The 26,767-nt window shown below is 41.5% G+C and overlaps 1 protein-coding gene across 3 annotated transcripts in view; it reads left to right on the top strand.

Annotated features, from left to right (window-relative positions):
• The window catches only part of TSPAN5 (tetraspanin 5), a 171,086-nt gene that overhangs the window by 6,512 nt on the left and 137,807 nt on the right, over window positions 1–26,767 (top strand). Inside the window, exon 2 of one of the 3 annotated variants that reach the window (XM_072810547.1) lies at window positions 21,519–21,617. The exons of the other annotated variants lie outside the window; for them this stretch is intronic. Coding sequence (XP_072666648.1) covers window positions 21,600–21,617 — 18 coding nt within the window. The 5' untranslated portion in view covers window positions 21,519–21,599. The remainder of the gene's footprint in view (window positions 1–21,518; window positions 21,618–26,767) is intronic. 3 annotated transcript variants of the gene reach the window in all.

Raw genomic sequence — 26,767 nt, 5'->3', positions numbered from 1 at the left:
CGATAGCCCTAGCTTCTCCTTTGAAACTTATTTTAGAAGATGCTTTTCATTTTAAAATAAAACATCAAGTAAGTCACTTACATCTGTTCATAATTGAAAAGTGATAAGGTTTTTGCATATGCCTCAATTAACACCACCCACTAGCACAAAGAGTTAGGATGAAAATGTTAAGGAATATGATCATATAATAAACTGTGTAGTCTATTGAAAAATCCATAAATGAAAAATTGGATTATTAAAGACAATGGAGTATTGAAGACACATGCTTCTTTCCATATGTAACACTGCCTCACATTTCTAACTTCTGCATCCTTATACTTCACTGGATTATAAGGGCCTCAGCTGCAGGGACTGTCTCCATCATTTTCAGAAGCCGTGTCTAGCATTGAAACATAGAAGGTATTTAACAAGTATTTGTTGAATGAATGAATTACGAAATCACTGGAAAGTACCTAAGCATCATCTCCTCTAACTTCCTATTCAGCGAAACATTTTCTCTGTGACATTCTGCCAACAGGTTGAAGCATGGATCTGTTTTTGGACCACTTTAATCGTTCATGTTTCATTTGTCCTCCAAGTAGATGTAATCTACTTCCCTTAACTTCCATTCTCCTAATTTACTGTTGTTGGTTTTTAATCTTTATTTTGAAACTATCTCAAATGCAGAAAAATCGCACGTGGTATATAATTTGTTTTTACCCTGAATCACTTGAGAAAAAGTTCCTGGGATGATGCCTATCACGCCAACACTTCAGTGTAGATTTCCTGTAAACTAGGATAGTCTAGAGAGCCACCGGACAGCCATCAAAGCCAGGAAGTTACCACTGATACATTACCATCATCCAAACCTTAGATCTTTTTTCAAGTTTCCCAGTTGTTCCAATCATGTCTTGTAAAGCCAAGAATCCAGTACAGAACACACACTGTATTTAGTTATCTCCTTCAGTCCTTCTCTGTCAAGATCTTGACACATTGGAAGATTATAAACCAGTTATTTTGTATAATGTTCTCCAATTTGGGTGTGTCTTCCATTTTCTCATACTTAGATGCTGACTGTGCATCTTTGGCAGGAAAATGACAGAAATGGTGCTACATCCACCTCGTTGCATCCCATCAGATGGCACTGATTTCTGTTTGTCCTAGTACTGATGGTGGTCACTTGGTTAAAGTGTTGTCTGCCAAGCTGCTCCAACCATAAAGTTACTCTTTTTCCTTCTGCAATTGGTACATATTGTGTGATAGGTTACTTTGAAACAATGTAAATAGCCCAATCCTCATCAGATTTTTAATCTGTTAATTTATTTACAGCAGTAAGAACTTATTGTTTCCTTTTTTCCAATATGTTTGTTGAACTGTTGCCCTCCTGACTTGGATGTTCTAGTTAGTCCCGGTTTGGCGGGCAGGGATGGTCTTTTCATGCTGTCTCCTGTGCCTGTTAACTCCCATCATTCTTTAGCACTTCTTTGCTTTCTGGCGGAACAAGATGGTCCAAGCTCATCTTATAATTTACTGATTTACTTTTGTATCAGCCATTTCTCCAAGGAGCCCTAGTTGCTTTGAGTGGCGAATGGTATTTAGAAGCCAAGATCTGGTTGGTAAGTGTGCTCATTGCCATAAGGGTATCACCACCCTGGGAACTCTTAGTGGACAGAACTATGGAATATACATATTCCATACATGTATATCTGTATATACATATATGTGCATATATACACATTCCGTATGCATTTCTGTGTTTAGTTATATTTTGAAACCATGAGTTGAGTGATACCACAAATCCCTATTTGGTACCACAAGGTTTATTCTTGGTTTTTCCTTTCCTTTATTTATAATTATCTTCTTTGACATGAGATTCCTGGCTCCTGTTGTTCTTAACGGTTTACCTACTTGATAAATCCTCCTCATAGGTAGCCAGTCTTGTACAGTTGCTCCTGTCCCTCACACAATTGCCCTCCTTACCTGCTGATGCTGCAACGAGAATGTCACAAATCCGCACCTCAATACGAACACCCTTCTCACTCTCATTGGGCCCTGATACCCTGCTCTAGGCTTCCAATCCTTCCCCATACCTGTCCTTGCACGAAGGGCTACCTTGCTTTGCCCCCATTAATGGCTTTAGGGCAGAAGTTTTCAGGAAGGAGAAGGGGAAGGCCTCAGGTAACACTCGTGTGATACAAAACAAGATTTTTCTTCCTTTTCTGTAGACCCTCATTGTTTAAAAATAGGTATTATGTCATTCTAAAACCTTCTATTTTCTATCTTTAAAAGCTCTTACTTAGTTCCTTCATGTATTCTTCATGTATGATTTCCAGGTTGTTCTTTGCCCTAGTCATGATACTCTTGCCTGTGGTCCCATTTGGACACATTTCTATTAATGTAGCAACCAGAATGGAATGCACTCTTCACACACCCTTCTACTCTTCCAGAGAGCAGTGGGTTGTTACACTTGAACATCCTCTTAAATCTCTAGGCCATGTTGGACCTAGAGGTAGAAGCCTCTGCTACTGGCTGGATTTGTCTTTGAGGGTTACTCTCACAGGTTGTTTCTTCAGTTGTTTATCTTTTTTTTTTTTCTAAAGATTTTATTCATTCATTCATTCATTCATTCATGAGAGACACACAGAGAGGTAGAGGGAGAAGCAGGCTCCCTTCAGGAAGCCTGATGTGGGACTCGATCCCAGGACCCTGGGATCATGACCTGAGCCAAAGGCAGACACTCAACCACTGAACCACCCAGGCGTCCCTTCAGTTGCTTATCTAAAATAGGAGGAAAATAATTCCAATATCTCACAGAGTTTTTATCTAGTATTAAATGAGAGCATGCAAGTGCAGGTGCTTTGTAAAAGGTAAATCTGTCAATACAAATAGGAGTTATTAACCTAAGCTAAACTGCACAGGCTTCTCCTGGAAGCCAGAGAACACTGCTGGCTCAAAGTGAATTTCTAGTGAAATGAAACCTTCACTTCTTTGTCGGGTGAACTTCTGTTAAACCCATCTTCCTAGGCTAGGTGCTAATCAGAAGCCCTAACCCTCCAGGTAATTATTTGAATTTAGATATAGTTCTATGTATTTATCCCATTTACATGTCTTATTCTGGCCCAGTGGTTTTTAAACTGTGGTATCAGCAGCCCAAGGCTTCCTTGAGGTGTGCCTGGACTGACTGCGAGTGTCTGTGACCTCTCTTCCCCCACTGAGGACTCAGCCAATTGGTTTGATATTTTGGGATACCATAAAGGATTTGGCTTGAAAAAGGGGGTCCACTGCTCCAAAAGACAATTGAAAACCACCATTCTAGCCTTCAGATGTTTTTGAATCTTGATGGTCAAGGCATGTTTTAACAAAATTATTCCTTGTATGGGTCCTTCTCCTATATGTGAATTTCTTCATGCCCAGAAAGTCCCTCTCACGAACTAGAGTGACTTCTGTAAGATTTGTTGATATTTCACCTCTTTATAGATATAGCAGCCTAATTCCTAAGTTGTTAGGAAATTTTAGTCTTCCCACCAGGGGATCTGATTCAGTAGATCCTGGATGGAGCCCTGGTATTGTGGGGGTTTTTTGCTTTTTTGTGTTTGTGTTTTGTGTTTTTAAATCTGTGCTGGTGAGTCTGATGCTCAGCTGACTCTGAGAGGCTCTGGTTTGCTTTTCTTGACAGGGTGTGGCATCTCTTCCCATTGCTTTCTGGAGGGGACACTTGGGGGAGCTGGGAGTGGGTAGCGTAGAGCTCTGACCAAAGTGATTTCACCAGCACATGAAGCTACTGTTCATTGCTTATGAGAAAAATATAATGTGGCCTATTTTATCCTTCATGGAATTTTTTATTAATCCAAAAATGCCAGTTATTTTTAAATCTGAAAGTCCTAAAAACAAAATGAGAAAATTTCCACTAAACAGAACCTCTTGTGCTGCAATTAGTATGCTAAAAATTAGCATCTTATAAGGATAGAAGCTAGTTATTTACTTGACAGGAACAATGAAGAAATAGACATTTTGTTCTTTTGCCCCTGCTGTCCTGCACACTTTAGGGTAGTGAACTGGGTCTAACCACAGATGCCAGATAGTGACCTGTCCTCCCCTTCAGAAATCAGCCTCCCTGGCCAAGATGCTCTTCCTTTCAGCCTCCCTTTCCTGGGGCTTTCTCCTGTGTCCCCAGCCCTGAGTACCCTCATTTGAGAGTGGGGGAAAGCAGAGTTGCTTTCTGTATCTCTGTGGCAGTTTTATTGACTGCCCCACTGTAATGCCATGGCAGGAACATTTCTCCCATATCCAGATGGGCAGCAGTATCCCAAAGGGCTGACAGTATAGCAACGCAGGATTCCTACCCAAGCCTGGTATTTGTCAGTTTACTTTAGAAAGAGAAGGTTGAGTGCAGAATATTCAGAGATTGCATAGTGAATTTTCCTTTTATTTTCTTAAGTACTTCTTTTCTCCTATCCCATTTTAAAAAATTAGGCATTTGATTATGGCTGGGCTCTTAAAGTAGAAGTCTTTTGAAAGAAAGAAAACTTGAAAATAAATTCTAAGTTATTTCTCTGAAATGTTTTACTGGGACATAGTTATCACATCACTTCTAAAAAGTGGGGGGGCGGGGGAGGAGAAAAAGAAAAAGACCTGAATGGTGTATGAACTCTGTGGTTAGCACTGATAGTATCTGTATGTACATAAAATATCAAAATCTGAAAATATCATTAATTCTGAAATGCAAGGTATAATTTTTAAGGAATGTAATCACCAACCTCAATAACAAAGTAGTCTTTGGAAGTGAATGGCAAAGCACTGTGGCTCCCCTCATTGAAAAGGCCAAGTGATAATCTATACCTCTTCCAGCTATATTTACTTTTTAGATAAGTATTATGAGAGATAGGGCTCTTTTACTTGTTGAGATTTTTTCCTAAATTATACTTGGCACTAAGTGTTGAATTTCTAAAAATCTGGAGGGAACAGCTGGTGCTCTAATAAATATTCAGGCCAGCTATTTTAATGCTTTGTACTTCATTAAGTAGTCCTAATAAAAGGGGGAATACTTGACTTAAGCATTTCTCAAAGTATAATGTTTTGCTTCCAACAAAAATTTCCCCCAGCTGTTAATATTTTCCCCTAAGCAGCCTTAAAACTTAATTCTGCCAAGTAAGTAGTTGTAATCACTGTTGAAGCAATTAATGCCAAAAGTTCATCCTCCTGTTTTGAGGTATAGTCAGTCCTGTGAAAATGGCCCAGCCCTTTAACTGATGAAGACTCCATCAGTTAATTTAGAAATTTAGAATTTAGAATTTAGAAAAAGTCTTTATTTGTGTCCGTCTTAGAGAATGATGATCCAGGTGCATCCTGACCTGGGCGTTCTAGTGCCGTGGTGGGAAGTGGGCAAACGAGTCTGGTGTTAAGGAGCTTGGACTTCAAGTGTGTCTGATTTTTAGCCAGCTCTCTTCCCAGGCTTTGACCTTAGGTTATTTAGCAACCTTGCAGTTCAATTTCCTCCTCATCTGCAAGATGGAATTCTTTTTTTTTTTTTTTAAGATTTTATTTTATTCATGAGAGACAGAGAGAGAGAGAAAGAGAGCGAGAGAGAAAGAGGCAGAGGGAGAAGCAGGATCCCTGCGGGGAACCTGATGTGGGACTTGATCCCAGGACCCCAAGATTATGACCTGGAGCCGAAGGCAGATGCTCAACCACTGAGCTACCCAGGTGCCCTGCAAGATGGCATTCTTAGTATTAATTAATGTTATTAATACTAGTATTAAGACCTAACATTTGTCTTGGAGTCATGAGGATTAGAGGAGTTAATATGTTTCAACTGCTTGGAATACTACTCTATTTTCCTCAATATTTTTGGTTGTTTTTTTCTTAACTTCTTTCAGAGCCATTAAAGTAATCTTACATGGTAACATATATTTTTTGTTCTCTGTAATGTTCTGCCTACATAAGTGCATTCTCAAAATAACTAAAGGGAAAAAAAGATCTAACAATATTCACAGTGTTCTTTTCATTATAATGAATGGCATGTAATTCTTATCGTGGATACCAGACCATGAATTTGCATCTATTGTTTGTTGTTAATTTTCCCCTTTTTCTTTACCCATTTAGATTCCCTTTCCATCTTCTTTGCAAAAACCATAGGTCGTGTCTTAGTGTTTTGTGCTGGGAAGTTGAGTTTCTGATGTTGAGCTCTGGTGTTAGGCCTAACACCTGATGGAAATAAAAACCATTTTATTAACATCTGTTGAATCCAGATATTGTGGTAATATCTCGATGGCTGCACCTATATATTTTTAGCTTTTTTGGCATCACAAGTCCTGCATATTTTGGTCATTGTTTTACTCTGTATTGCAGACAAATTCTGTAGATTGTGAAGGTGTCCTTGATGCAGAATTTTGGCCTGAACTACCTGGTCATTGACTAAATAAATGGGCCACCCATCTTGGTGAACGAGTGACTCTGTGGCTTTGTCTCTGAGGCAGTAATGGGAGGCATCTGGAGCTGTGCTCTTTGGCCTCCAGTAATGTCACCTGACTCAGAAGACCCAGGCAGGCTGTCCTAATATCTGAGCATAATCTTCTCTCTAATTGGGCTCAACTCTGGGAGAAAAGGCCAGGGCATGCTAATTTAATAGGTGTAAAGAGCCTTGTCACTCATTCTTATGCAGAAGGTGTACAGAAATCCTCCAGCCCTTGAAGGGCAGAGGAGGAGGAATGAAAGGGAAGGTAAGTAGAATTTTTACTATAGGATTCACTGGTAAGAAAGATCAATGGTAGTATGACATGATATTATAGGAGCACACTTAATTTTAGCCTACCTACAACATGCGCAACACTATTGGTTTCCCTTTTCTCTTTGTTCTCATGATCCATTGATGATTTATGACTTCCCTTTGGTGGACACTGAAGTTATCCTCTTGTCCTTCTGACCTGTGCCTGCCAATTTCCCAGAGACCATGGAGTATAGCCACCTGATAGTCCAAACAGCAAACCTCAAAGTTCAGTCATCTTCAAACTGCCTGCATGGTTTTAGATAAACTCCTGAGTCACCTTAGAGTTTCTCTAATTTAAATGTGCATGCAGTTCACATGGGGAATCTTGTTTGAAATGCAGATATTGGGGGGGGGGGGGTGTTGCCTGGATGGCTCAGTCTTTTAAGCCTTTAACTCTTGGTTTGGCTCAGCTCATGATCAGGGTCCTAAGATCGAGCCCTGCACCCTGCATCTGGCTCCATCCTCAGCGTGGAGTCTGCTTGTCCCTCTGCCTCTCCCCCTGGTTGCTTGTGTGCAAAATGTGCCCTTTCTCTCTAGAATGAATGAATGTATGCATGAATGCATGCAGATTCTGATTCAGTAGGTATGAGGCCAAAGTTCTGGCACTTTAACAAGCTCTCAGGTGAGGCCACTGTGGCTGGTCCACTGATCTCATTTTGAGTTGCAAGGATCCAGACCATTGCAAACGGATTCTTTTCTTTTAAATTGATTCCATTTTAAACCTTAAATACATTTATTAAAAAAAAAAAACACTTGAAAAATATCGTTATTCAGATGCATACAATGACAATAATATGGCTTATTAACTTCTAGGTAGTGATTGGTGCCTGCTGGCAGGCCTGAGTCAGAAGCTTATTTTCCTTTGTCACAGTGGAGGTTAACAAGTGTACAAAGTGTTCGACATCCTGGCATCAAATGGAGACTTTCTCCTTAACTAGACTAGAGGATTAAAAGAGAGTTGAAAAGGAAATGACTTTCTTATTCAAGATTATTTAATGCCGGATTCGAAAATGGTCTCCTCTGGTACCCCAGTCACCAGGGAATCTCACTTTGGGGAGCATTGCTTTTAAGCAATTTGAAGGAAGGCATGCATTTGTAAGCTCCAGCCTATTAGTGAGATGGATTGATCTCCGGAGGTAAGTGGTTGGGAAGATGTGTTGAAAGTTTTGCCTACTCTATGTTCTGTTTCTTCTCAGGGAAAAAAGAGAGGCCCTCCCCATTGCTGAGAAGTTGCTAACTCGGGGCCCAATGAGTAGTTCTGTCTTAGGTAGAAAAAGGAAAATGCTTGAAAAAATTGGATCTCAGACTAATAGGAAGTTAACCTTAAAAACGGAAGAAATCTTGCGCAGTGGGTCCCTTCGACATCTCTGTCTCCTCTTCCTTTGAGTTATTATTGATTATGTTCAATTGGGAATGAGTCCATTGATGCATTTTTAAGAAAAGGGCACTTTCTTTATACTTTTCTACTGTAAAAACAATACAGCAACACTAATATACATTTTTTTGAAGGAAAAGAAATTCACCACAATCCCAGTAATCCTCTCTTTCGGTTCGGTTATGTTAAAAATGGAGACTCTTAATCAAATACCCTGAGGGCAGTGAACACACACCCCAAAACAAAGAAACAAAATATTTTTGAGATTCAGTTGTAATCACTTACAAGGATCTGAATTTAGCAAACCTCAGTTACTTAACTTTGTAAAGAAAAAAATGTGCTTTCCTGTCAATAGCTCTTAAGCATTTCTTCTGCCTTTCCCCCCCCTCCGGATCACATTTAGAATGAGTGTTCCAACATACAGTACAAATATCTTGTGAATAAACATCAATTCCACACAACCAAAAAAAAAAAAAAAATCAATAGATCTGCTTTAGGCATTTGAGAAACCCTGCACTTTTAAATCAAAGAGTTATGGTGTTAAGTAACTGAAAAACAAAAACCCCCAAACTCACTCTCTTTGCTTTTAAATGTTTTCAACATGACCTTTATGTAGACGGAAAAATATAGCTGGAAACTTTCTGAGCACCAGTTTTATTGCGGATGCCCTGTTTATCCAAAGGTGCGCAGTACCTGCCCACATGGCATTCATGTGAGAAACGCTACCTGGTGGTTTTTTTTTTTTTTTTTAATCTCGTAAGTGGAATCCTAGGGAAGATAGTGTTTATTTGGTACCGGTTCTTTTAGCTTTGTCTATTGCTTTTGGAAAGAATAAATTGAATGAAGAGGTGGCTAGATGATATGATTATATGTGGCATTTTCATTTTTTTCCTGAGTCTGCAAGATTTAATAATCCCTAATGTTCTTACTGTATGCTTTGAGAGGTTTGAAGTTACTTTCCAGTGAGGATTTGAAACAATTGCATAAAAGTTGGAAAATCATGTTTTGCCCCCTTTTTTTTAAGACACAAAATCAGTATTTTAAAAATGATAGGATTGGTGTCACTAAAAAGAGGATAGAAGTATTTTATATTTCATGAAAAACATATATTCCATTTAAATATCAATATACTTGGATTTTAAAATATCAACATATATAATATGTTATCAATATATATCACTTATGAATATTAAATATTGATCTAGATCCTTGGATTTTCTTTTTTGTAAGTAGGTATATGCTTTCTTTGGAGAAAGAAAAGCAACCTAAATGACCATATGACCTCCAATTTTATTTACAGTAAACTAAAATTTCTTTTATGACAGTATGGTGAAAATATGCAAACTAAAAGAAAATTTAAGTTAAAAATAAAAAAAAGATCAGTTTTAGTCTCTATGACAGAAACAGAAAAAAAAGGTTATGATTGTATTTTTGGTTCTTAGGTGAAGACTAGAAAATTAACTCTCTGAACTATAAAACTACTGCATCTTAATTGGAGGCACCAACAGATCACTAATTATTGCTAAGAACCTTTCAAAATGCAGTTTTTTAAAAAAATTGTGAGCTTTCTATTGAATATTGCCCACCTTGCCCCCCTTCATTCTGTGAATTTAATTTCAGAATTGCGAAGACAGTGCTGTTTGCTTTGACTGAAGGTGAATCTTTTTCTCACTCCTTAAAAAGCTTACCCTTCTGATGACAGAACAGAAGGTTGGAATTATTTTCAGCAGGAGTGGCTGTGTAAATATGAATCCAGTGTTCTTTGGTGGGTCTTTTAGTGCCTAGGTATGGGAGCTGTCCTTTTGCTGGTCTTTTGTGGTCCTAATTATATTATCTTAGTGCTTCTGTGTCGAAAGGGACCTTGAAAGTTCTTACTTCCCTTCCCCACTGTTTCACCCCTCCTAATAGCAGAATCCTTTTTTTTTTTCCTTCCCCAACCAAGATTTTCAGCAGAGCCCCCAGGTTATAAAATAGGGAACAGCTGTGGTCTCTGGAGCCCCGTGACTGGGTGGGCTTGGCCAGCCTCCGCCGCGCTGCACGGGGACAGTGTGTAGAGGGGACAAGGAGAGTCCTTGCGGATTTTGCATCTTGCTGAGGACGATGGGGAGGGCATTTAGGATTCACCTAGGATGAAGGCTGTGTCGGCTTGTGCTGTCTGCAGGCTGTGTGCACGCAGAATCGCCTCGTTTTCAAGTGCAAGTTCTTTGATTCCATTTGGTTCTTCTAAGCTGTTTTTGGTGCAGTCATTCTGATTAACATCAGCCTTGTTTATCTTAAGTAAGTATTCAGGTTATTTATTATGTATTACTCTTACTCTTTGGAATGAGCAGACTCAAAAAGTTGGCTTCATATGGATTCCATATGTGGCTTCTAAGTTAGCAGAAACACAAAGCCTTTCAATTAATTTGCACATAAAGTTGCATATTGAATAGATTAAGCTTGATGGCATAGGTATTATTTGAAATTCTTTGTCATCTCTAATATTGTTCATTTTTCATTTAAATAAGCTCTTAGGTGTTTGAAGATTCTGTGGTGATTGCCTTTATGAATTCATGTAGGTCCTATTTGTTTTTTTCTGTACTGCATGCGGATACCCATGGAATTTATTTTGTTTTGCACTGTTAGCTCCAGATAGTCCCACATGATCTAAAAAAATGGGAGATTAATTCTTTATAATTTAGCTTTTTCCTCTCCCATCCCCAGGATAGACAGAGAATACTGTCATATCTAAGGTCGTGGTTAAGAGTGAGACTCAGTGGGTTCAAATACTGGCCTTGACACCTCCGAGCTGTGTGACTCAACATTTACTCCATCACTGAACTGTTCCTTTTGGGCAAAAAGTGAGTCTACCCTTAGAATAATGGTGAAGGTTCACTGAGGTGATACATGCAGCTCTGAGAGGGGCAAGCACTCAGTGAGCATGGGCATTGTAATCAAGTATGGCAGGGATAGAGGAAAATTCAGGACAGGTGCAGGCTTTTGGTTCATTATCACCTGGGAAAGCTGGTGACGTCCAGGAGCCTCTGCTGTCCTTTAGGGAGATGTACTCTTTGTAATACAACTTCTCACTCATGGCAACATTTTCTTTGTTTCCTTTTGTCCTTCACCGACTGCGGGAGATTGTACCTCCATGCTTTCCTTTGGCAACTGGATCTTTCTAAGGGTTTCTAGCCAGGACAGCTGCTTGCTCCATTCCCGTATCTTCCTGGACCCTAATTTCCTTTCCTGGTTAGCTGCAGCTGTCCAGTAGGCCCACTCCTGGCATGACCTGATCAGCCCTCTGTTTCTATATCACAAATGCCAGCATTTCTCATGTCGTGCCTAGAGGGCCATTTTGAGGCCATAGACCTACCTAGGGTTTTTTTCTTTTTTTATGGTAGTATGTGCAGAACATTACAGTTCTAATAAAATAACATGTAGAGAGGTGTTACAGGCATGTTAAAGGCATAAGATGTTGTATGTCTAGAAAAGTATGTATTTTAGCTATCCAACAATTATTAATTGAAATGAATTAGTTAAATCTAAAATAATTTTCGTTAGGAACAAAATAAGCATCCATCTGGGCCCTCTACAAAGGCTTGTTATGTACAAATATGTACATATGTTTATGAACATGTTTCTCAATATATTACTTTTTTTGATAGTAATTACAAATTTTCTAATTGGATTCATTATTTACTTACATACAAATTTTTGTTGCAAATGGTGTTTATGGGCTGTTGAACTTTAAGGAATCTGGCTTTTTAAATTGTGTTTTCACTGTATGGGATGTAAAAAGTATAAGTCTGGCAAGAAGAAAGTTGCCTTCCTTCCCAAAGTTAGTGCCTTTCAGAGTGTGAACATTTGCCAAATGGAATTTTTTCTCACTGTTTTTCATTTTCTGAACTATCATAAGTGACTTTCAACTCTATGGATGAAGATTTCTAGAACTGAAGTTTTGCCCAGATTGAGACCAGCTTCTACTCTGTCCGTTATTTTTTTGGTTTCTTGTTCATTTTTTAATTTTCAAATTTTTTTTTTTTAAATTTAAATTCAATTAACATGTATTGGTTTCGGAGGTAAAGGTGAGTGACTCATCAGTCTTACATAACACCCAGTGCTCATTACATCACATGTCCTCCTTAATGCCCATCACCCAGTTACCCCATCCCCTGACCCACTTTCCCTCTAGAAACCCTCAGTTTGTTTCCTATGATTAAGATTTCTAAGCATAGAAAACTTCGAAAGGTGGAAGAGGTGAAAGAAAGGAGGAAGAGGAAGCAAAGGTGGTGTTGTCTTGAGGATAAGATGTGCTTGGCGGGGGGGGGGGGGGGGGGGGGGGGGGAATCCCAGACTGTGCTGTTCGACTATGCAATTAAATTGGAGGGGGTGTTTCTGAGTTCCTTTCCAGTGAGGGGCCTATGCTGCTGCTGTTGTAATCCATGCCGTAAGTGTAGTGGGGGTTCAGGTGGAGGTTCTGGGACCATGAACTCCATAAAGACAGTCATCTAAATGTACGAATATACATAGGTTGTCAGGAGACACTCTTCCACATGTTTCTTGAGCTTCTACATGTCTTGCTGGGTGTGCCAAGAATGCTCTTTATCTGGGCCATTTCTTAGAGTGGTGTTAGCAGTGAGCGGTCTTGAAGGATGAGGTAATGTCTCTCCCTGGAATAAAGGGCAATCTCACTTACTGCTTTTTATAAAGCAGCAGGTTCCCTAATGCACAGGTCCTCAGCTGTGGTGTAGGCTTAAAGCACCATGTGCAACTTCCATCTGGGCCCCTCAGCACCGCCCACCTTGGACTTCGGGATGGGGAGAACAGACACAAACATGATGCTCATGCTCTCTGCTGGACTGTGAAGAATAGTCCTTTGTCCCGGACCCGGTGTCTTGTGTGTCCTTCCAGCTTCCAGAGACAGTAACAGGTTAATTTATTGTCTTGTAAGTAGGGTAAAAGCAAATATGGCTAGGCATAGGTGTGTTTTGTGTAAGTTGACTACTTCTCCAGTTAAATATATTCAGCTGTGTCCTGTTTAGAACTTAATCACCTGGGCCCGGCCTGCACCTAGTGTGGTTAGGATAATAGTGGGGAGTGGCTCCTCAGAGCTTCTGACCTTATCAGAGCTTCTCCTGTTCTTCCTATTCAGGCCACTGGCCTGTGCATCTCCAGGGAACCAAGGGAGACTGAGGCATCTTTGCCAAGAATTGTTGTATCCTGAGTCAGGTAAGATGTAAACTGACCTATGCAAGAGGTTGATCTTAGAGTAAGGAGCAGCAAAACCCAGAGGTATTGTTGGTAGTAAGAGGAGTGCCCACAATGTTAGGGCCCTAGGAAGACATCTAGAAGGAGAAACCTAGGGAAGTCCAGGCCAAGGTAGTGGGCCAGAGCAAAGAAGGGGCAGGAAGAGCCCATCTCAGAAACATCCTGGCTCTGCTGAATTGGACGAGGGAAGAAAATTTGTTTGCTTGTTATATTTGTGGAATGAATTGTTTCTCAAGCAGTTAATCAACCTATTGGAAAGTTACCCCGAGATCACCTCCAAGCTGGTTTATACAATTTAGAGAGTGTTCATAATTAGCAGTCATGCAGTTGATAAAAGGCAAGAGGAATATTTGTTTAGAACGATGTTGTTTTTTTTTGTAAAAGACCTGTAAAAGTGTATTTACTTGTTATCTGCAATATATATTTGTTCTTTCCTCCATGTAAAGAATATGTCTCTATGGTAATTAGGCCTGATACTAAGATTCCACATAGAGAAAGGACTCTCAGGGCTCAAATATGAGAAAAGATATTGAAACCTCACTTCTGTTGTTTCCAGTGTGAATCTTATTGGCATTTAATCGATCAAATTCTAAGTATTTTTTTATTCGTTTAATGATACGTGAAAATTATTAACTGTCAGAAGCCATCAAAGTGAGATCCATGATGACTACCAAAATCTAAGGATTCCTGATTAAGTAAAAAAATATATTGGATCAGGAACTGGATTTTAATGGGGAATTATTGGTGGGAGTGACCCCTGCTCCATCCCAGAGGACTGCCATATATAGCTACACAGGTTGTGGACTGCACAACTCCTTGGGATGTGCATGATGTTCCCCAGAGTTGTACCGTGTAGAGTCTTGTGTGCATTGGGGGAATCATCCGAAGGTTTAAATAAGTGGCATATAAAGTGAGTGATCCTTTTAAGTTGAATGGGTTCAGACATTTCTGCTTAGTGTGTTAAGTACCACCTGTGTCTTTCAGCCCTTGAGGAATCTGGTGGTGGTGATGTAGGTAGTGGGGGCGGGCCGGGGGGGCTTCTCGTGGGGAGTTGGGAGCTCCCTGCCAAGGAGAGGATTCCTCTGTCTGACAAGGACTGCTTAAGGTGCCTTGGGACCTTGTGGAACTTGGCTGAGAAACCTCAGACTGGGGTCTACTCTCCAGTTGGTCCTTCCTGGGCCCAGGGAGACCAAAACTGGGATGCTGAACCTCTGTTACTGGACAAGTAAACCATTTGTTTGCTTATGTTAGTGAGTAAGCTTAATCACTCATTCATGTTCAGGATAATTAACCTTGTTTGCGAAGTGATTGTTCTTACCCGTGATTCAAGATTCAAAGATATTACCAAAATGAAGAGGCTGGCAACCAATTTTTTTTTTTTTTTTTGGTTTTTTAATACAGTTACTTTCTTTTAATTACATCTTTGGATACACACATGCACAGTGTTTGCTGGTTTAAATGCACAGATTAATAGAGATCATTTTTTTGTATGGAAGATTATTGCATACCTCTGCAAGTAATTTTAGGAAGTAAAAACTAGGTATTAACATACAAACTTAACTTCAGTGTTCTGGATGCATTTTTGTAAAAAAGACTTGGGAGTAGAACTCTCCCCACTGCATAAAGACGCACTGCTGTTGCCCTTCTGCAACACACTGGTTCTGTTTTGTTCTGCCGCTCGAGCTTTGGGGGCTATAGCACAAGGAGAACGTCTAGCATCCTTATAGCTAGGTGGAGTTACCAGCCCCACATGTGTTCCTTATTCCCTATCCAGGCCTGCTGACAACCTCTGGGAAAGCCCAGAGGACTTTTCTATCACTCCTATGACCTTCTCCCCAAGCAGAAGTCCCTATATTTTATGTAAAGGGACTTTAAAAAGTGGAATGCTTGGGACTTGGCATCATCAGGTGAGGATTTGAATCCCACTTGAAATCTCTAGCTTTGTTGTCTTGGCTCATTAGAAGCTTTTTGAGGCTTTGTTGCCTCATAAGTAAAGTGAGTATGTTGAGAAACCCTTCTCTGTAGATGTCCCATGTTTCTTGTGCACATCTTATGAGTGGAGGCACGGACTGCCTTTGTCCCGGGCTCTTTTTAAGGAGGTTTGTATAGTGAAAAGCCTTGGTAATTAAATTCCTGTGACAAAAAATACCTGGGTTTCCTAAGTTCAGGGGCCTTGTGGTCCAGTTCACCGTATGAGCCCTCTTTGCATTGTCCTGTAGGAAGTGTTGCTCAGGGAACTGGCACAAGGGCAGATACTGTGGCTACTGCTCCTGCTATGAGTAAGAAACCATCCTTTGTCTCTGACCCAAGACTTTAGGTCTCCTGCCAGTACCCGTGAAACTGTGGTAGGCTAACTTGTTAGCTGATTGGTGGGTTACAATCTTGGACCCTGCAAGTCTTAACTTGATCAATGGATGTTTGTACGCTCTGCTGCTTCTCTGCCACCTATCGCTGCCGTGGTTTGGGTCCTTGCTGTTTCCCACGTGCAGTGTCGTAGTACCCCCTAGCTTCCCCAATACCAGATTTCCCCCATTCTGCTGCAGGGATGTTTCTCTAGTGGGAAATTGGATTGTGCCACATTGCTGTGCTTTAAATATTTGATTGGCTCTTAATTAGGACAGGATTAAAGGCAGGCTCCATTATAGGGACCTTGCCTATTTCTCCCTTTCCATGATTCATATACTGTTCTCTAGCCACTTGTATGGAGCAAAGGGGTAGAGATAGTTGATGATCATTATGAACTACACAGCTTCCCCAAGTTCAGTTCCCTCTGCGCTGTGACATAATATGTTGTGTATGCAGGTGTCACCGGTCTGCTTCCCATCCCCTTGTGGGAATTGGGGCCTGAGGAGTAGTGAATCATGAACTCAAGTTTTCTGACTAACTTTGCACTCACCTCTGCTTTAAATGACCTTTTCTACCATTTCTGTCCATCTTCCAAAGATACAGCATCTAGCACAGAAAGTTGTAAAGAATAAAGAGGAGGTCATGAGGGCAAAGCACTTACTCAGGGCCTGATGAGCTGTTTCTGGTGCTGCTGTAATTCTTCTTTTAAGAGTTGATGCCAGAGTGCCTGGATGGCTCAGTTGGTTCAGTGTCCCACTTTTGATTTTTGGCTCAGGTCATGATCTCAGGGTCTTGAGATGGAGCCCTGCAGTGGCCTCCTAGCTCAGCAGGGAGTCTGCTTGAGATTCTCTCTCCCTCTGCCCCCCCCCCCCCCATAATCAGCTCGCTCATGCTCAAACAATAAATTAATCTTAAAAAAAAAAAAGAGTTGGTGCCAGAATTAGAGCGTTTAGGAACTCTGCTAAACACTCTCTACCCCCACCCCATTATTTAGGTGTACTCCATTTAGCTGTTTAATCCTTTAGCATGTATTCTATATATATCTTCAGAAATATTTAAGCAATCATCAAAAATACGCCAAAATCTATTATAATATTGTAATACTGAAAAGAAGGCATTTATATCTTTTTTTTTTTCCAGCCAGTTGGATGGTGTCTATAGAGGGGGGCTGTGGAGTGTTCTTAGCTAGAGTACTGGCATGGCACTCTGCCTTTTTCAGTTTAAGTGACTCTGGGCAATCTGTTTTGTTTTGTAGTCTTTTTTTTTTTTTTCCTCCCTTTTTAACAGCTTGTTTTCCACCTGATGGTCTTTGATTCACAGCAAATTATTTTCTAAAGGATAAATCAAAGGTGGGTTTAAATGGTTAAAATACAAGCTGACTATTAAATTGTGGGTCTTACAAGCCACCAAATCCTATGATATTCTATCTGGCTAGGTCTACCATTTGAACCATTTTGGACAATGGTCAGAAGATAGACATTGGTCAGTAACCCTTCCTCATGCAGACATTAATGGTGTTGGAATTGCACCTGTATCCGGCACTTGCCCCGTTGGCCTTCTCTGATGCTGATTTCAGTTGAGGGGGCCATTTCTCATGGGTTTGTGAAGTCCTTGTGAGACAGGGCCTGAATAGTGGGGTTTCATCCCAGGTCTTGATAGGGCCTGGCTCCCAGAAGGCATTCCATAAATTGTTTTGAATGCATGAATGACTAAGTAAGAAAATGTGAGTGTGCTTAGTTAACAGTAAACCACTAGCCAAATGCGAAAAAATCCTCCCCGCTGTGCCCCTTCTCTGATGTGGAAAGATGAGCTAGTGCAGGAGTGGGGGGCTGGCAGTGGCGGTTTGGGGTAATGGAAAAATGCTTATCACTATACTTGGCTTTCTCTCTGCCCGTGCCCTATCTCTTGCACCTCTCTCCCTGAAGGGTTAGCAAGTGAGGCTGTGGAGGAAGTCCTAAGCAGCTTATTGTCCAGACTTTTGGGCTCTGTTTTAGTTCAAACCTACAGGGCTTTCCAAAGAATGGGCATCTTTTGTCTCCTCTCTCACCTCCTCCAGCTAAGGTTTATAATCCTTTTTATCCTTTCATTCTCTTCACCTCTCTTTGGGTCTTCATCTGAAGAGACTTATCTCTGACACCATTTTGCTTATCTAGGATCCTCTTGCCTCCCAGAGCTGCAGATTCCTCCTTTGTGTTTCCTGGATATTTTTTCTGGGACCACTTTTTGAGTGAGTTCAGGTATGTCTATCTAGGCAAGAGGGGTGGTGGCTATCTGTGTTTGAAAATTGGGACAAGCATCTAATAATGGATCCCCCCCCCCTCATTTATAGACTTCTATTGTACCTAATACTTTTAGCATCCACATTAAACTGCATTTAATGAATTGGTTTTATTTCAAATAATAAAATTATTCAAAAGAAAAAGTACATATATATGCATGTCAGCTGACAATATTTGAAATAGAAACTTCTAGAAAATCTGAGGATGTGACATTCTTAGGTAATGAAACTTGATAACACTATAACCCAGACTTTGGCCCCGGTTTTCCTTTGTTGGCCTATGTAGGACAAAGCAAAAGGTCCTTTGTACCTATTTCTTTAGAGATAGCACCATGGAGGGGCTCTGTTACTCCCTACCACTTGAGCTTTTGTGACGGATCTTGATATTTGAGTAGTATTTGCCTGCATGTGCTGTCGAGGTCACTGAAAAAAAATCAAAAACCTTGCAAACCAGAGGGTATGATAAAAATATAAGTTGTTAGGAATTTTTACTGTGAGCATTTTTACTTAAGTGCACAAGAATTTTTGGCTTAACATAGAAGAGGTTGGACACTTCTGTTTTTATGTGTGGTATATTTCATGAAAACCCAGTAGTAGTATGGGGTGGCATAGCTATCGTAATCCAAATGATGCCTTTCAATATATTGATCAGATTATCTCAAAGGGTGACTACCAATCTTTTTTTTTTTTTTTTTTTAAGAGAGAGAGAGCATGCATGTGAACAGGTGGGAAGGGGCAGAGAGAGAGAGAGAGAGAATCTCCAGCAGACTCCGCTCTCAGCATGGAGCCCAACACAGGGCTCCATCTCATGACCCTGACATCATGACCTGAGCCAAAATCAAGAGTTGAACACCGACTGAGCCATGCAGGCGCTCCGACCAATAATCATTGTAAATTGTTAATCAAAGTGAAGAAGTAAATGGGGATCAGAAGTGATTTTACAGATTTTCAATCCTAGAAATGATTTGCGATTTAAAAACCATCTCTACGGTTGAAAGGCAAACTCGATTTATCACTCAGAACTCTCACAACTTCATCTTCACTTGTATCATTGGGTGATATAATTGAAGAGGTCATGGCAAACACTGAGATGATTAAATTGTTTAGGTGAATCTGCCTGGTTTAGGCTGTTGAAGGATTCATTGACTTGTGGGTGAGGGAAAACTGGCAAGGTAGTTTTGCATTTCATTTTGACCTTACATTGCAAGGGATTTTTGAGGCTGTGTGAACAGGATTACAGGGCAAGCTTAGGGCAAGCTTTAGGGTCCTATAAGGAACTGGCTCTGGCTATCTAATGTTCAGGCCCTTTTTTCTACCCTACTCCCCCCCCCCCCCCCCCCCCCCACTGAGCCAGAATGTTGGCAGCTTTCTGACCCATCACCAGGGTCTTCAGATGTTAACCTCCCGATCTCTTTCACATCTGCCCTCATTAGTCTGTCTACACGACCGTTGCCCTGGCTCGAGCCTTCACCCTCCTGATGGCACTGGCTGCCTGCTGGCTCTGCCTCCTGCCTTCCCTGTTGTCCTCTACCCTGAGCCAGAGAGGTCTTGTCTCACGTCTGTCTGATTGTGACACTCCCATGCTGTGTGTGCCCTCCACGGATTCCCGCTGTCCTTGCTCCAGCCTAAAATTTTCCTCATTATCTTCTCTTTCTCTAGGGCCCACTTTGCGGCCTTATCTTCTTCTCCTCCCCATCCTTCCTCTCCCTCTCCCCCTTCCCCTCCCCTTCCCTCTTCCCCTCCCCCTCTCCTCCCCCTCCCTCCTCCCCTCCTCCCTCTCCTCCTCCCCCCATCTCTGTCCCCCCTCCCCTCCTTTTCCTCTCCCTCTCCTCCCCTTCTCTGCCCCCCCCCCCCCGCCTTTCTTTTCTTCCAGGAATCTTTCCTACTTCAGACCCTTTACATATGCTACCCCCAAATCAGGTTGAACGTTGGAATATTCTTTCCTACTACCCAGGACTTCTGAGTACCCACCATAATTCGGTTAGGTCATTGTTGTTTCTTTAGGTGATTCCTTGATTGTGTTCACATTAGCCAGTCAGCTTCCAGAGGGCCGGCCTATGCCTTGAATATGACCTTGGTGGTGGCCTCAGTCCCCGGGTAGGGGGTTTAGCCCCTCCATAGGGCTTGGCTTTCCAAAGCAGTCCTGCTTTATACTTGTAGTCCCATGTCCTAATAGTGTCCCCGTTCACTTGGAAAATCATTTCTCTCGGATAACAGTGTACATGGTGGTCCTATTTAAAACTGAAGGATGGTGAATCACTCAGGTAAATGGTTCAGTGGTCAGGGTCCCAGTGCAGGGTGGTGGACATTCATTTTTGTTTTTTTTTAAACATTTTGAAGAGGTTATATTCCATTGGGCACCAGAGATCTTAGAATATGCTAGTGGGAGGTGTCAAGGGTGTTAAAGAAACAAAACACAGGTGGCCACAGGTAGGTACTTCTTCTGGTCAGAGGGTGACAAACTTAATTGGAAGGGGTTGAGGATATTTTCACCTTGTTGGGCCAGCAGACATGATGGTCCTTGCTGTCCTCATTCTAACATAAGCTCGTCCCCAGGTGGCAGTGTGTTTGTTGGGTACCTGGTGGGAAGCACTGAGATAATCTGCCTCAGTTTCCTGACCCGTCCACAGACTCAAAGGAATGATACGGACAGTGCCAAGTGATCTTGTTGACTTACAAAAAAGTAAATAAATAGATAAAAATCTAAAAAGCAACACAAGGAGGCTCTTTGGAAGGCCCATCCTGGCACAGGCTCTCAGAGACTCAGTTTCCTCTTCTCCAATGTGGCACCTACAGGCACCTGCCTCAGGGAAGGCTCTGAAGAACCCAGCAAGAATAATGCTTTGTAAGACACTTTCAAATTAGTAGTCCCTTCAGGGGTAAAGGGCTTTTTGCGACACTAGTCTGAAGATAATTTTTATCAAATCTCATAGCCTGAGGTCTCAAAACCACACCCGGGAAAGCCCCCCTCAGGCTGGCTTCTGTGCCATGGTTGTGCTGAGCCCTGAAGCACTGGATTCCTTCATGTTGGCCCTGCAGGGTCAGGAAGCTGAGGGAGACTTGCTGAGGCCCAGGCAGTCACGAGAGATGGCCAGATAACAAGGTGAGTGACCGTCTTCTGTTTGCTGAGTGCAGATATGTTCATTTCCTACACGGCACATTCACCCACAGTCTGGGAGGGACGATGCACATTAAAGCCTCTCGCTTCTGGAATGTTCTAGTGGATTCTGGCGGTGGGCTCTGTGAAATTTAGTGCTGCCTTTCTAGCTTTTTTGCCATCTTTTGTTTTGCAGGTTGTGTGCAAGGAGTATTCACTTTGCTTGCCAATTCGGCTTAGGCCAGAGCAATAGATTATGGGAGATGTGCAGGCCTCATAGAGATTTTGCTAGTCCAGTGATTCAGCAAAGCATTTTGTGAGATTGCTCTAATAATTAAATATCTACGATAGGCCGCATTTAGGTTGGCTAGTAAGAAAGGTGAAATGAGGTAATCACAATTATGTGATTTTTTTTTTTTTTTTTTTAAAGTTCTGGCATCTTGTGTTCTCTGCCTACCAGAAATATTCCAGCAGAACTGTGATAATGCCTTTCATCTGCTAAGCCTTCCAGATGGCAGTTTCTCAGCCGGTGAGCAAAAGAGGGAGCGTTTGAGATTTATGAGTAAGTTACTTCCCTTCCTTGGTATGACCCAGTGAACTCTTGTGCGTGATGTGTGCTGAGTGCCAGTGGTACGTTGTCTGAAGTCCTTCACCCTGCAGGGCCTTTAAAAAGCACTGTGCCTTCTGTTAAGGCAAGGACATCTTCAAATTCCCAGTGATCAATGACTGCCTTAAAAGAGCACTTAAAATGCTTTCTCAGGATACTTTCTGTGACCTAAGTGGACTCTGAGTTCCTTGAGGACAGAGGCTGTCCCTCCTGCTGGGCAGCACCAGTGCCAAGGGAAGCCTCGCTATGCCTTTTCCAGTTGGCACGTGGCCTCGGTTTCTGGGCTGTATTTATACAGTTCGTCTGCTGGCTCCCAGGTCCTCCCTTTTTCAGTGCAGGATGTTGACTGAGCATGCAGGCCTGGAGCTATAGTACGGATGGGTTCAGATAATTTTTGGATTTTAGGAGCTCTCAGAACAGTGGAAGAAAGACTTATTTATAAATACACCAAAGGGAAGTGGTGTGTAAGCCGAGGCTGGAGTGGTCAGGGCATGTGTCAGAGGTGAAGTGGCTGTGTGTTTTCAAGGTTTAGGGATTGGCTGAGCAGAACAACACTTGCTGTATTCCACCACCACCACCCCCCTCCCCCCAACAATAAGAAAATACCCTCCTCCAACTTGCTAGGATGCAGAGCTGAGCCTATATGATGCATTCTGCTATGTGGACTGGGATAGCTTCAGTGCTGGTTCTCTGTGGTCCTTCTCCTTTGTCTTTATCCTGTTCCTTTTTATGTGGAGGGCGCTTGCAGCCTACCTAGAGGAGTGCACCTCTATTTGAACTCCTTTAGTTGATACTCAGAGGTTACCAGTTCATGGATCTCTGTTTTGTTCCCCAACTAAATTTTAAGCTCAATGAGGGTGGAAACCACTCCATCCACATCAAGCACAGTGGCAGCTGGTGCATACAGCAAGCATGTAGGCTAGTTGAGGTGTTTTTGTTTGTTTGTTTGTTTGTTCTTTTAAGATTTTATTTATTTAAGAGAGAAAAAGCACTCAAGAAAGCATGAGCCAGGTGAGGGGCAAAGGGAGAGGGAGAAGCAGACTCCCCACTGAGCAGGAAGCCCAACACAGGGCTTGATCCTAGGACCCTGGGATCATGACCTGAGCCGAAGGCAGACGTTTAACTGACTGAGCCACCCAGGCACCCCGCTAGTTGAGGATTTTTACATGTCCTTATTACCTGGCTCTTTAAGTATGACAAGACGGTTCAGTCATGACTCAGGTATAAACAGAGTGGTGTGTTTTGTTTTATTTGTTTCATGGTTTTGTTTTTAGGAAAGCACATGTCTGGTCAGTAGCATTTCATCAATTTGGTGTTCATTCATTCATTCATTCATTCATTCACTAGCAGGCTCCTCCTTTGGGAGCCTTTTTTCCTGTACTGAGTTTTTGAATGCTGTGTTTTTACTGCACTGGGGATTTTATTCTTTAAACTCTATAATTGTTTTTGATAAATCTCTATCTCTTGGATACTGGCTTAGAGATAATTCTTTTCTATTAAGTACTTCTTAGAGTGGTTGACCATAAACCGTTTGAGAAATCACCACTTTTATTAATGACTTTTGAGATTTGGCAGCAACTTAAATTGATAGTAATGGAATGTGCTTTGAGTGGAAAACTGTAAGATAGACAGCATTTCACTCTGCAAACCAGACTGGAGATGATGTATCTGACAGGAAAATATAACTTATTGGTGGTTTAGGTCAGTGTCTCAGGTAATGCAAGGCTCAGCAGTAGTGATTGCAACGTAAGAATTAAAAAGAAACACTTATGTGGTCGGGCACTGTTTTAAGTGCATATGCTATTCATATGCTTGTATGAATTTATTTAATCCTCCCAGTGACCACATGCAGTGTCTGTGCTGCCATTCTTCACCCTTTACTAATGAGAACATTGAGGCATGGAGAAGTGTGTGACTTGACGATGGGTATGGTCGTGTGACCACAAATAATCCCTCTGGGACTGGAGATATTCTTTTTTTTTTTTTTTCTTAAAGATTTTATTTATTTGACAGGATGAGCATGAGAGAGCATGAGCAGAGGGAGCAGCAGGCAGAGAGAGAGGGAGAAGCAGGCTCCCCATGGAGCAGGACGCCTGATATGGGACTCAATTGCAGGATCCTGGGATCATAATCTGAGCCAAAGGCAGGTGCTTAACCAACTGAGCCACCCAGGTTCCCAGAAATATCCCGATTATGTATAGTATGTACCTGGAAGATTGGGAAATTTGTAAATTATTCTTTTGGTGGTTTAGGGCAATTATGTTTACTGTTTCCATTATAGATTGTGTATGTTTATGATTGCTAGCTTTTCGTGTTTTTTACATTGTGGAAAAAAAACATGACTATGATAAGTTTTGAACTCCTTTAGAAGGCTTCTAAAACAAATAACTTCATGTTTTGATAAGCTAAGAGACTTCCAAAGCATTCCTGTTCCCAGAGAAAAGTGGCTTCAGTTAAAAATGATGAACTTGGGGCACCTGCGTGGGTCAGTTGGTTAAGTTTCTGCCTTCAGCTCAGGTCATGGTCTCAGGGTCCTGGGATCAAGCCTTGCATTGTCAGGCTTCCTGCTCAGTGGGGAGTCAGTCTGCTTCTCCCTTTCTCTGTGCCCCCCCCCACCCCCTCCAGGGCTCTTGCGTGCTTTCCCTCAAATAAATAAATAAAATCTTAAAAAAAAAAAAAAAAAAAAAAAGAATGGATTAATGAGGGGTCCCTGGGTGGCTCAGTTGTTACGCATTGGCCTTTGGCTCAGGTCATGAATCCCAGGGTCCTGGGATTGAGCCCCATGTGGACCACCCTGCTCGGTGGGGGGTCTGTTGCTCCCTCTGCCTGCCCCAGCTCATGCTGTCTCTCGATAAATCTTAAAAATGATAAACTTTGCCTCTTTACCAAGTGATACTGGTGAGAAGGCTTTTGGAAAAATGTGAATGTGATTTATACATAATAATATGCTTTCTCTCTGAAGTCTTCTTACTAGAGCAGAATGTGTAACCTCTAGCTCAGTTATGGTATCCTAGCAAGCTGGCTGTTCTGTTGTTTTTTCAAAGCTGGGGCTGCAGATGCTTGTGCTTTGAGGGACGAGGCAGTCAGTAAGAAAGCCATTGAGGGTTGGAGGTGGGAATGCAGTAGGGAGTGATAAGGAGTGGGGTAAGGGGTCAGCCGTGCTTCTGCCCTCTGTGTGGGGAGCTGCTTTCCTCCAGTTGATGACTGACCAGAGAATATGTGGCATGGGTTGCCAGATAGAACCATTTTTTTCAGTTGGATCAACACATTCTTTAAATGAAAAATTTCCTGACTTCAATACTTAGGAAGAAAATTTAAATTAAAGCAGTACTGGAAAGCATGGTGGACCCCACATACAAAGGAGAATAGGGGACCTTGGAAGGAGCTTTTGCATCTATCCTTACACTCTCCTGTGGCATTAAATTCCTGCTTTTGTGTGCCTATTTGGTTGTATAGTACATAGATGTATACCTGAAAAGTTGTGTGTAAGCTAGTTTTGTTTCTTTTCTATATCTAAAAAATAGCCTTATGCCTTATTGTAGAAGATGTGGGCCTTCTGATGTGAGTCCTTGTACAGCCAGTAATCACTCAGTGTATTTGTTTTGCATGTTCGTTCTTCTGTGTTTAAAATGGAGAACACGGTTAGATATTGTATATTGCCTGAGTTAAGTTCATGAGCAAGGCCTGCTTTGGGTTACGCAGATTCTTATGGCTGTGGTGTTTGTTGTAATGAGATTTGACCTGTCAGGGGAGCTGTAGACACTTGGAAGAGTGTTTGGTCCTTAATACTAGTATCTAAATTCTAGGCATGTTGCCTGTATCTTCCAGTTTCAAAAAAATCTATGTCAATCTGTTTCTTTATAACCTAGTGCTGTTTCTGTTTCATTTTTTTTCTGCCTTGTTTTATATTCAATCCTTCTCTTTGGCTCACAACAGCAATCTGGTCCAAAGATTTACTTTTTCTATTTCCAACGCTATCATTATTTTTATGTAAAAAGTATGCTTTGAGTTACAGCAATTCATGAAGCTCAAGCTTCTACTCTGTAGGGAGAGAAAGAGATGTCATTTGCTACAGAGTTGATACAGACAAATGTCCTGCTGCATGCTGTGTTTCCACTGTAATCCAGGGGTTTATTTTTGTGACACTTAAAGAAAAATGACCATATTGGGGCTGACGCTAAGCCAAGATGACACAGGCCCAAAGTTTTTTTTTTTGGAGGAGTGGGGGAACAAGGGGATAGAAACATTTGGAAGAAATAGTCCTTTTTCTCCTTCCTTTATGCATTGTGTTTTCATTAACAGATTATTGAATGCATTACATTTACTCATATAATTCCGTTTCTTCTGGGTTTCCTGAGCACCCTTTGCTGCTGCTTTTGGAACAATTTCAATCTTGTATGAAAGTTTTAAGAAGACTGAAAATGAACTTCTACATGCCTTCACTGTAAGGCTCCCTTCGAGTTTCTTCAGTTTTCCCAATTATGTCCTTTACATCTTTCTAGCCTCCTTCAACCTGGAAGAGTTCCTCATTCTTAGCTTTCAGGATGTGGACCTTTCGCAGGCCAGTAACATAGAACATCCTTCCTTTTCTTTGAGGATGTTCTGTATTCCTCCTGCAAATGTCTGTGAGGAGAGATGGGCTGTGCCTACGAGGAATTGGTGGCTCCTTCCTTTAGATTTTTACAGCACTCCACTAATACTTTTATTTGAGTATTTAGGATATTCAATCAGTAAGTATGGTTTCTTTCTTTCTTTTTTTTTTTTTTAATTTTTATTTATTTATTCATGATAGTCACAGAGAGAGAGAGAGAGAGGCAGAGACACAGGCAGAGGGAGAAGCAGGCTCCATGCAGGGAGCCCGATGTGGGACTCGATCCCGGGTCTCCAGGATCACGCCCTGGGCCAAAGGCAGGCGCTAAACCGCTGCGCCACCCAGGGATCCCAATAAGTATGGTTTCTTTGTGCTAAATGGGGATACATTTAAGAATGCAATGGATTAAAAAAAAAATCCCTGCTTTTGTGAAGCTTACATTTTAGTGAGGGTAACATACCACTTAAAAGATAAATAAATA

This window comes from Canis lupus, chromosome 33 (genome assembly GCF_048164855.1).
Source record: "Canis lupus baileyi chromosome 33, mCanLup2.hap1, whole genome shotgun sequence".
Lineage (NCBI taxonomy): Eukaryota > Metazoa > Chordata > Mammalia > Carnivora > Canidae > Canis > Canis lupus.
The sequence above is the reverse complement of the archived record's forward strand: the minus strand, read 5'-3'. Positions and strand labels throughout refer to the sequence as shown.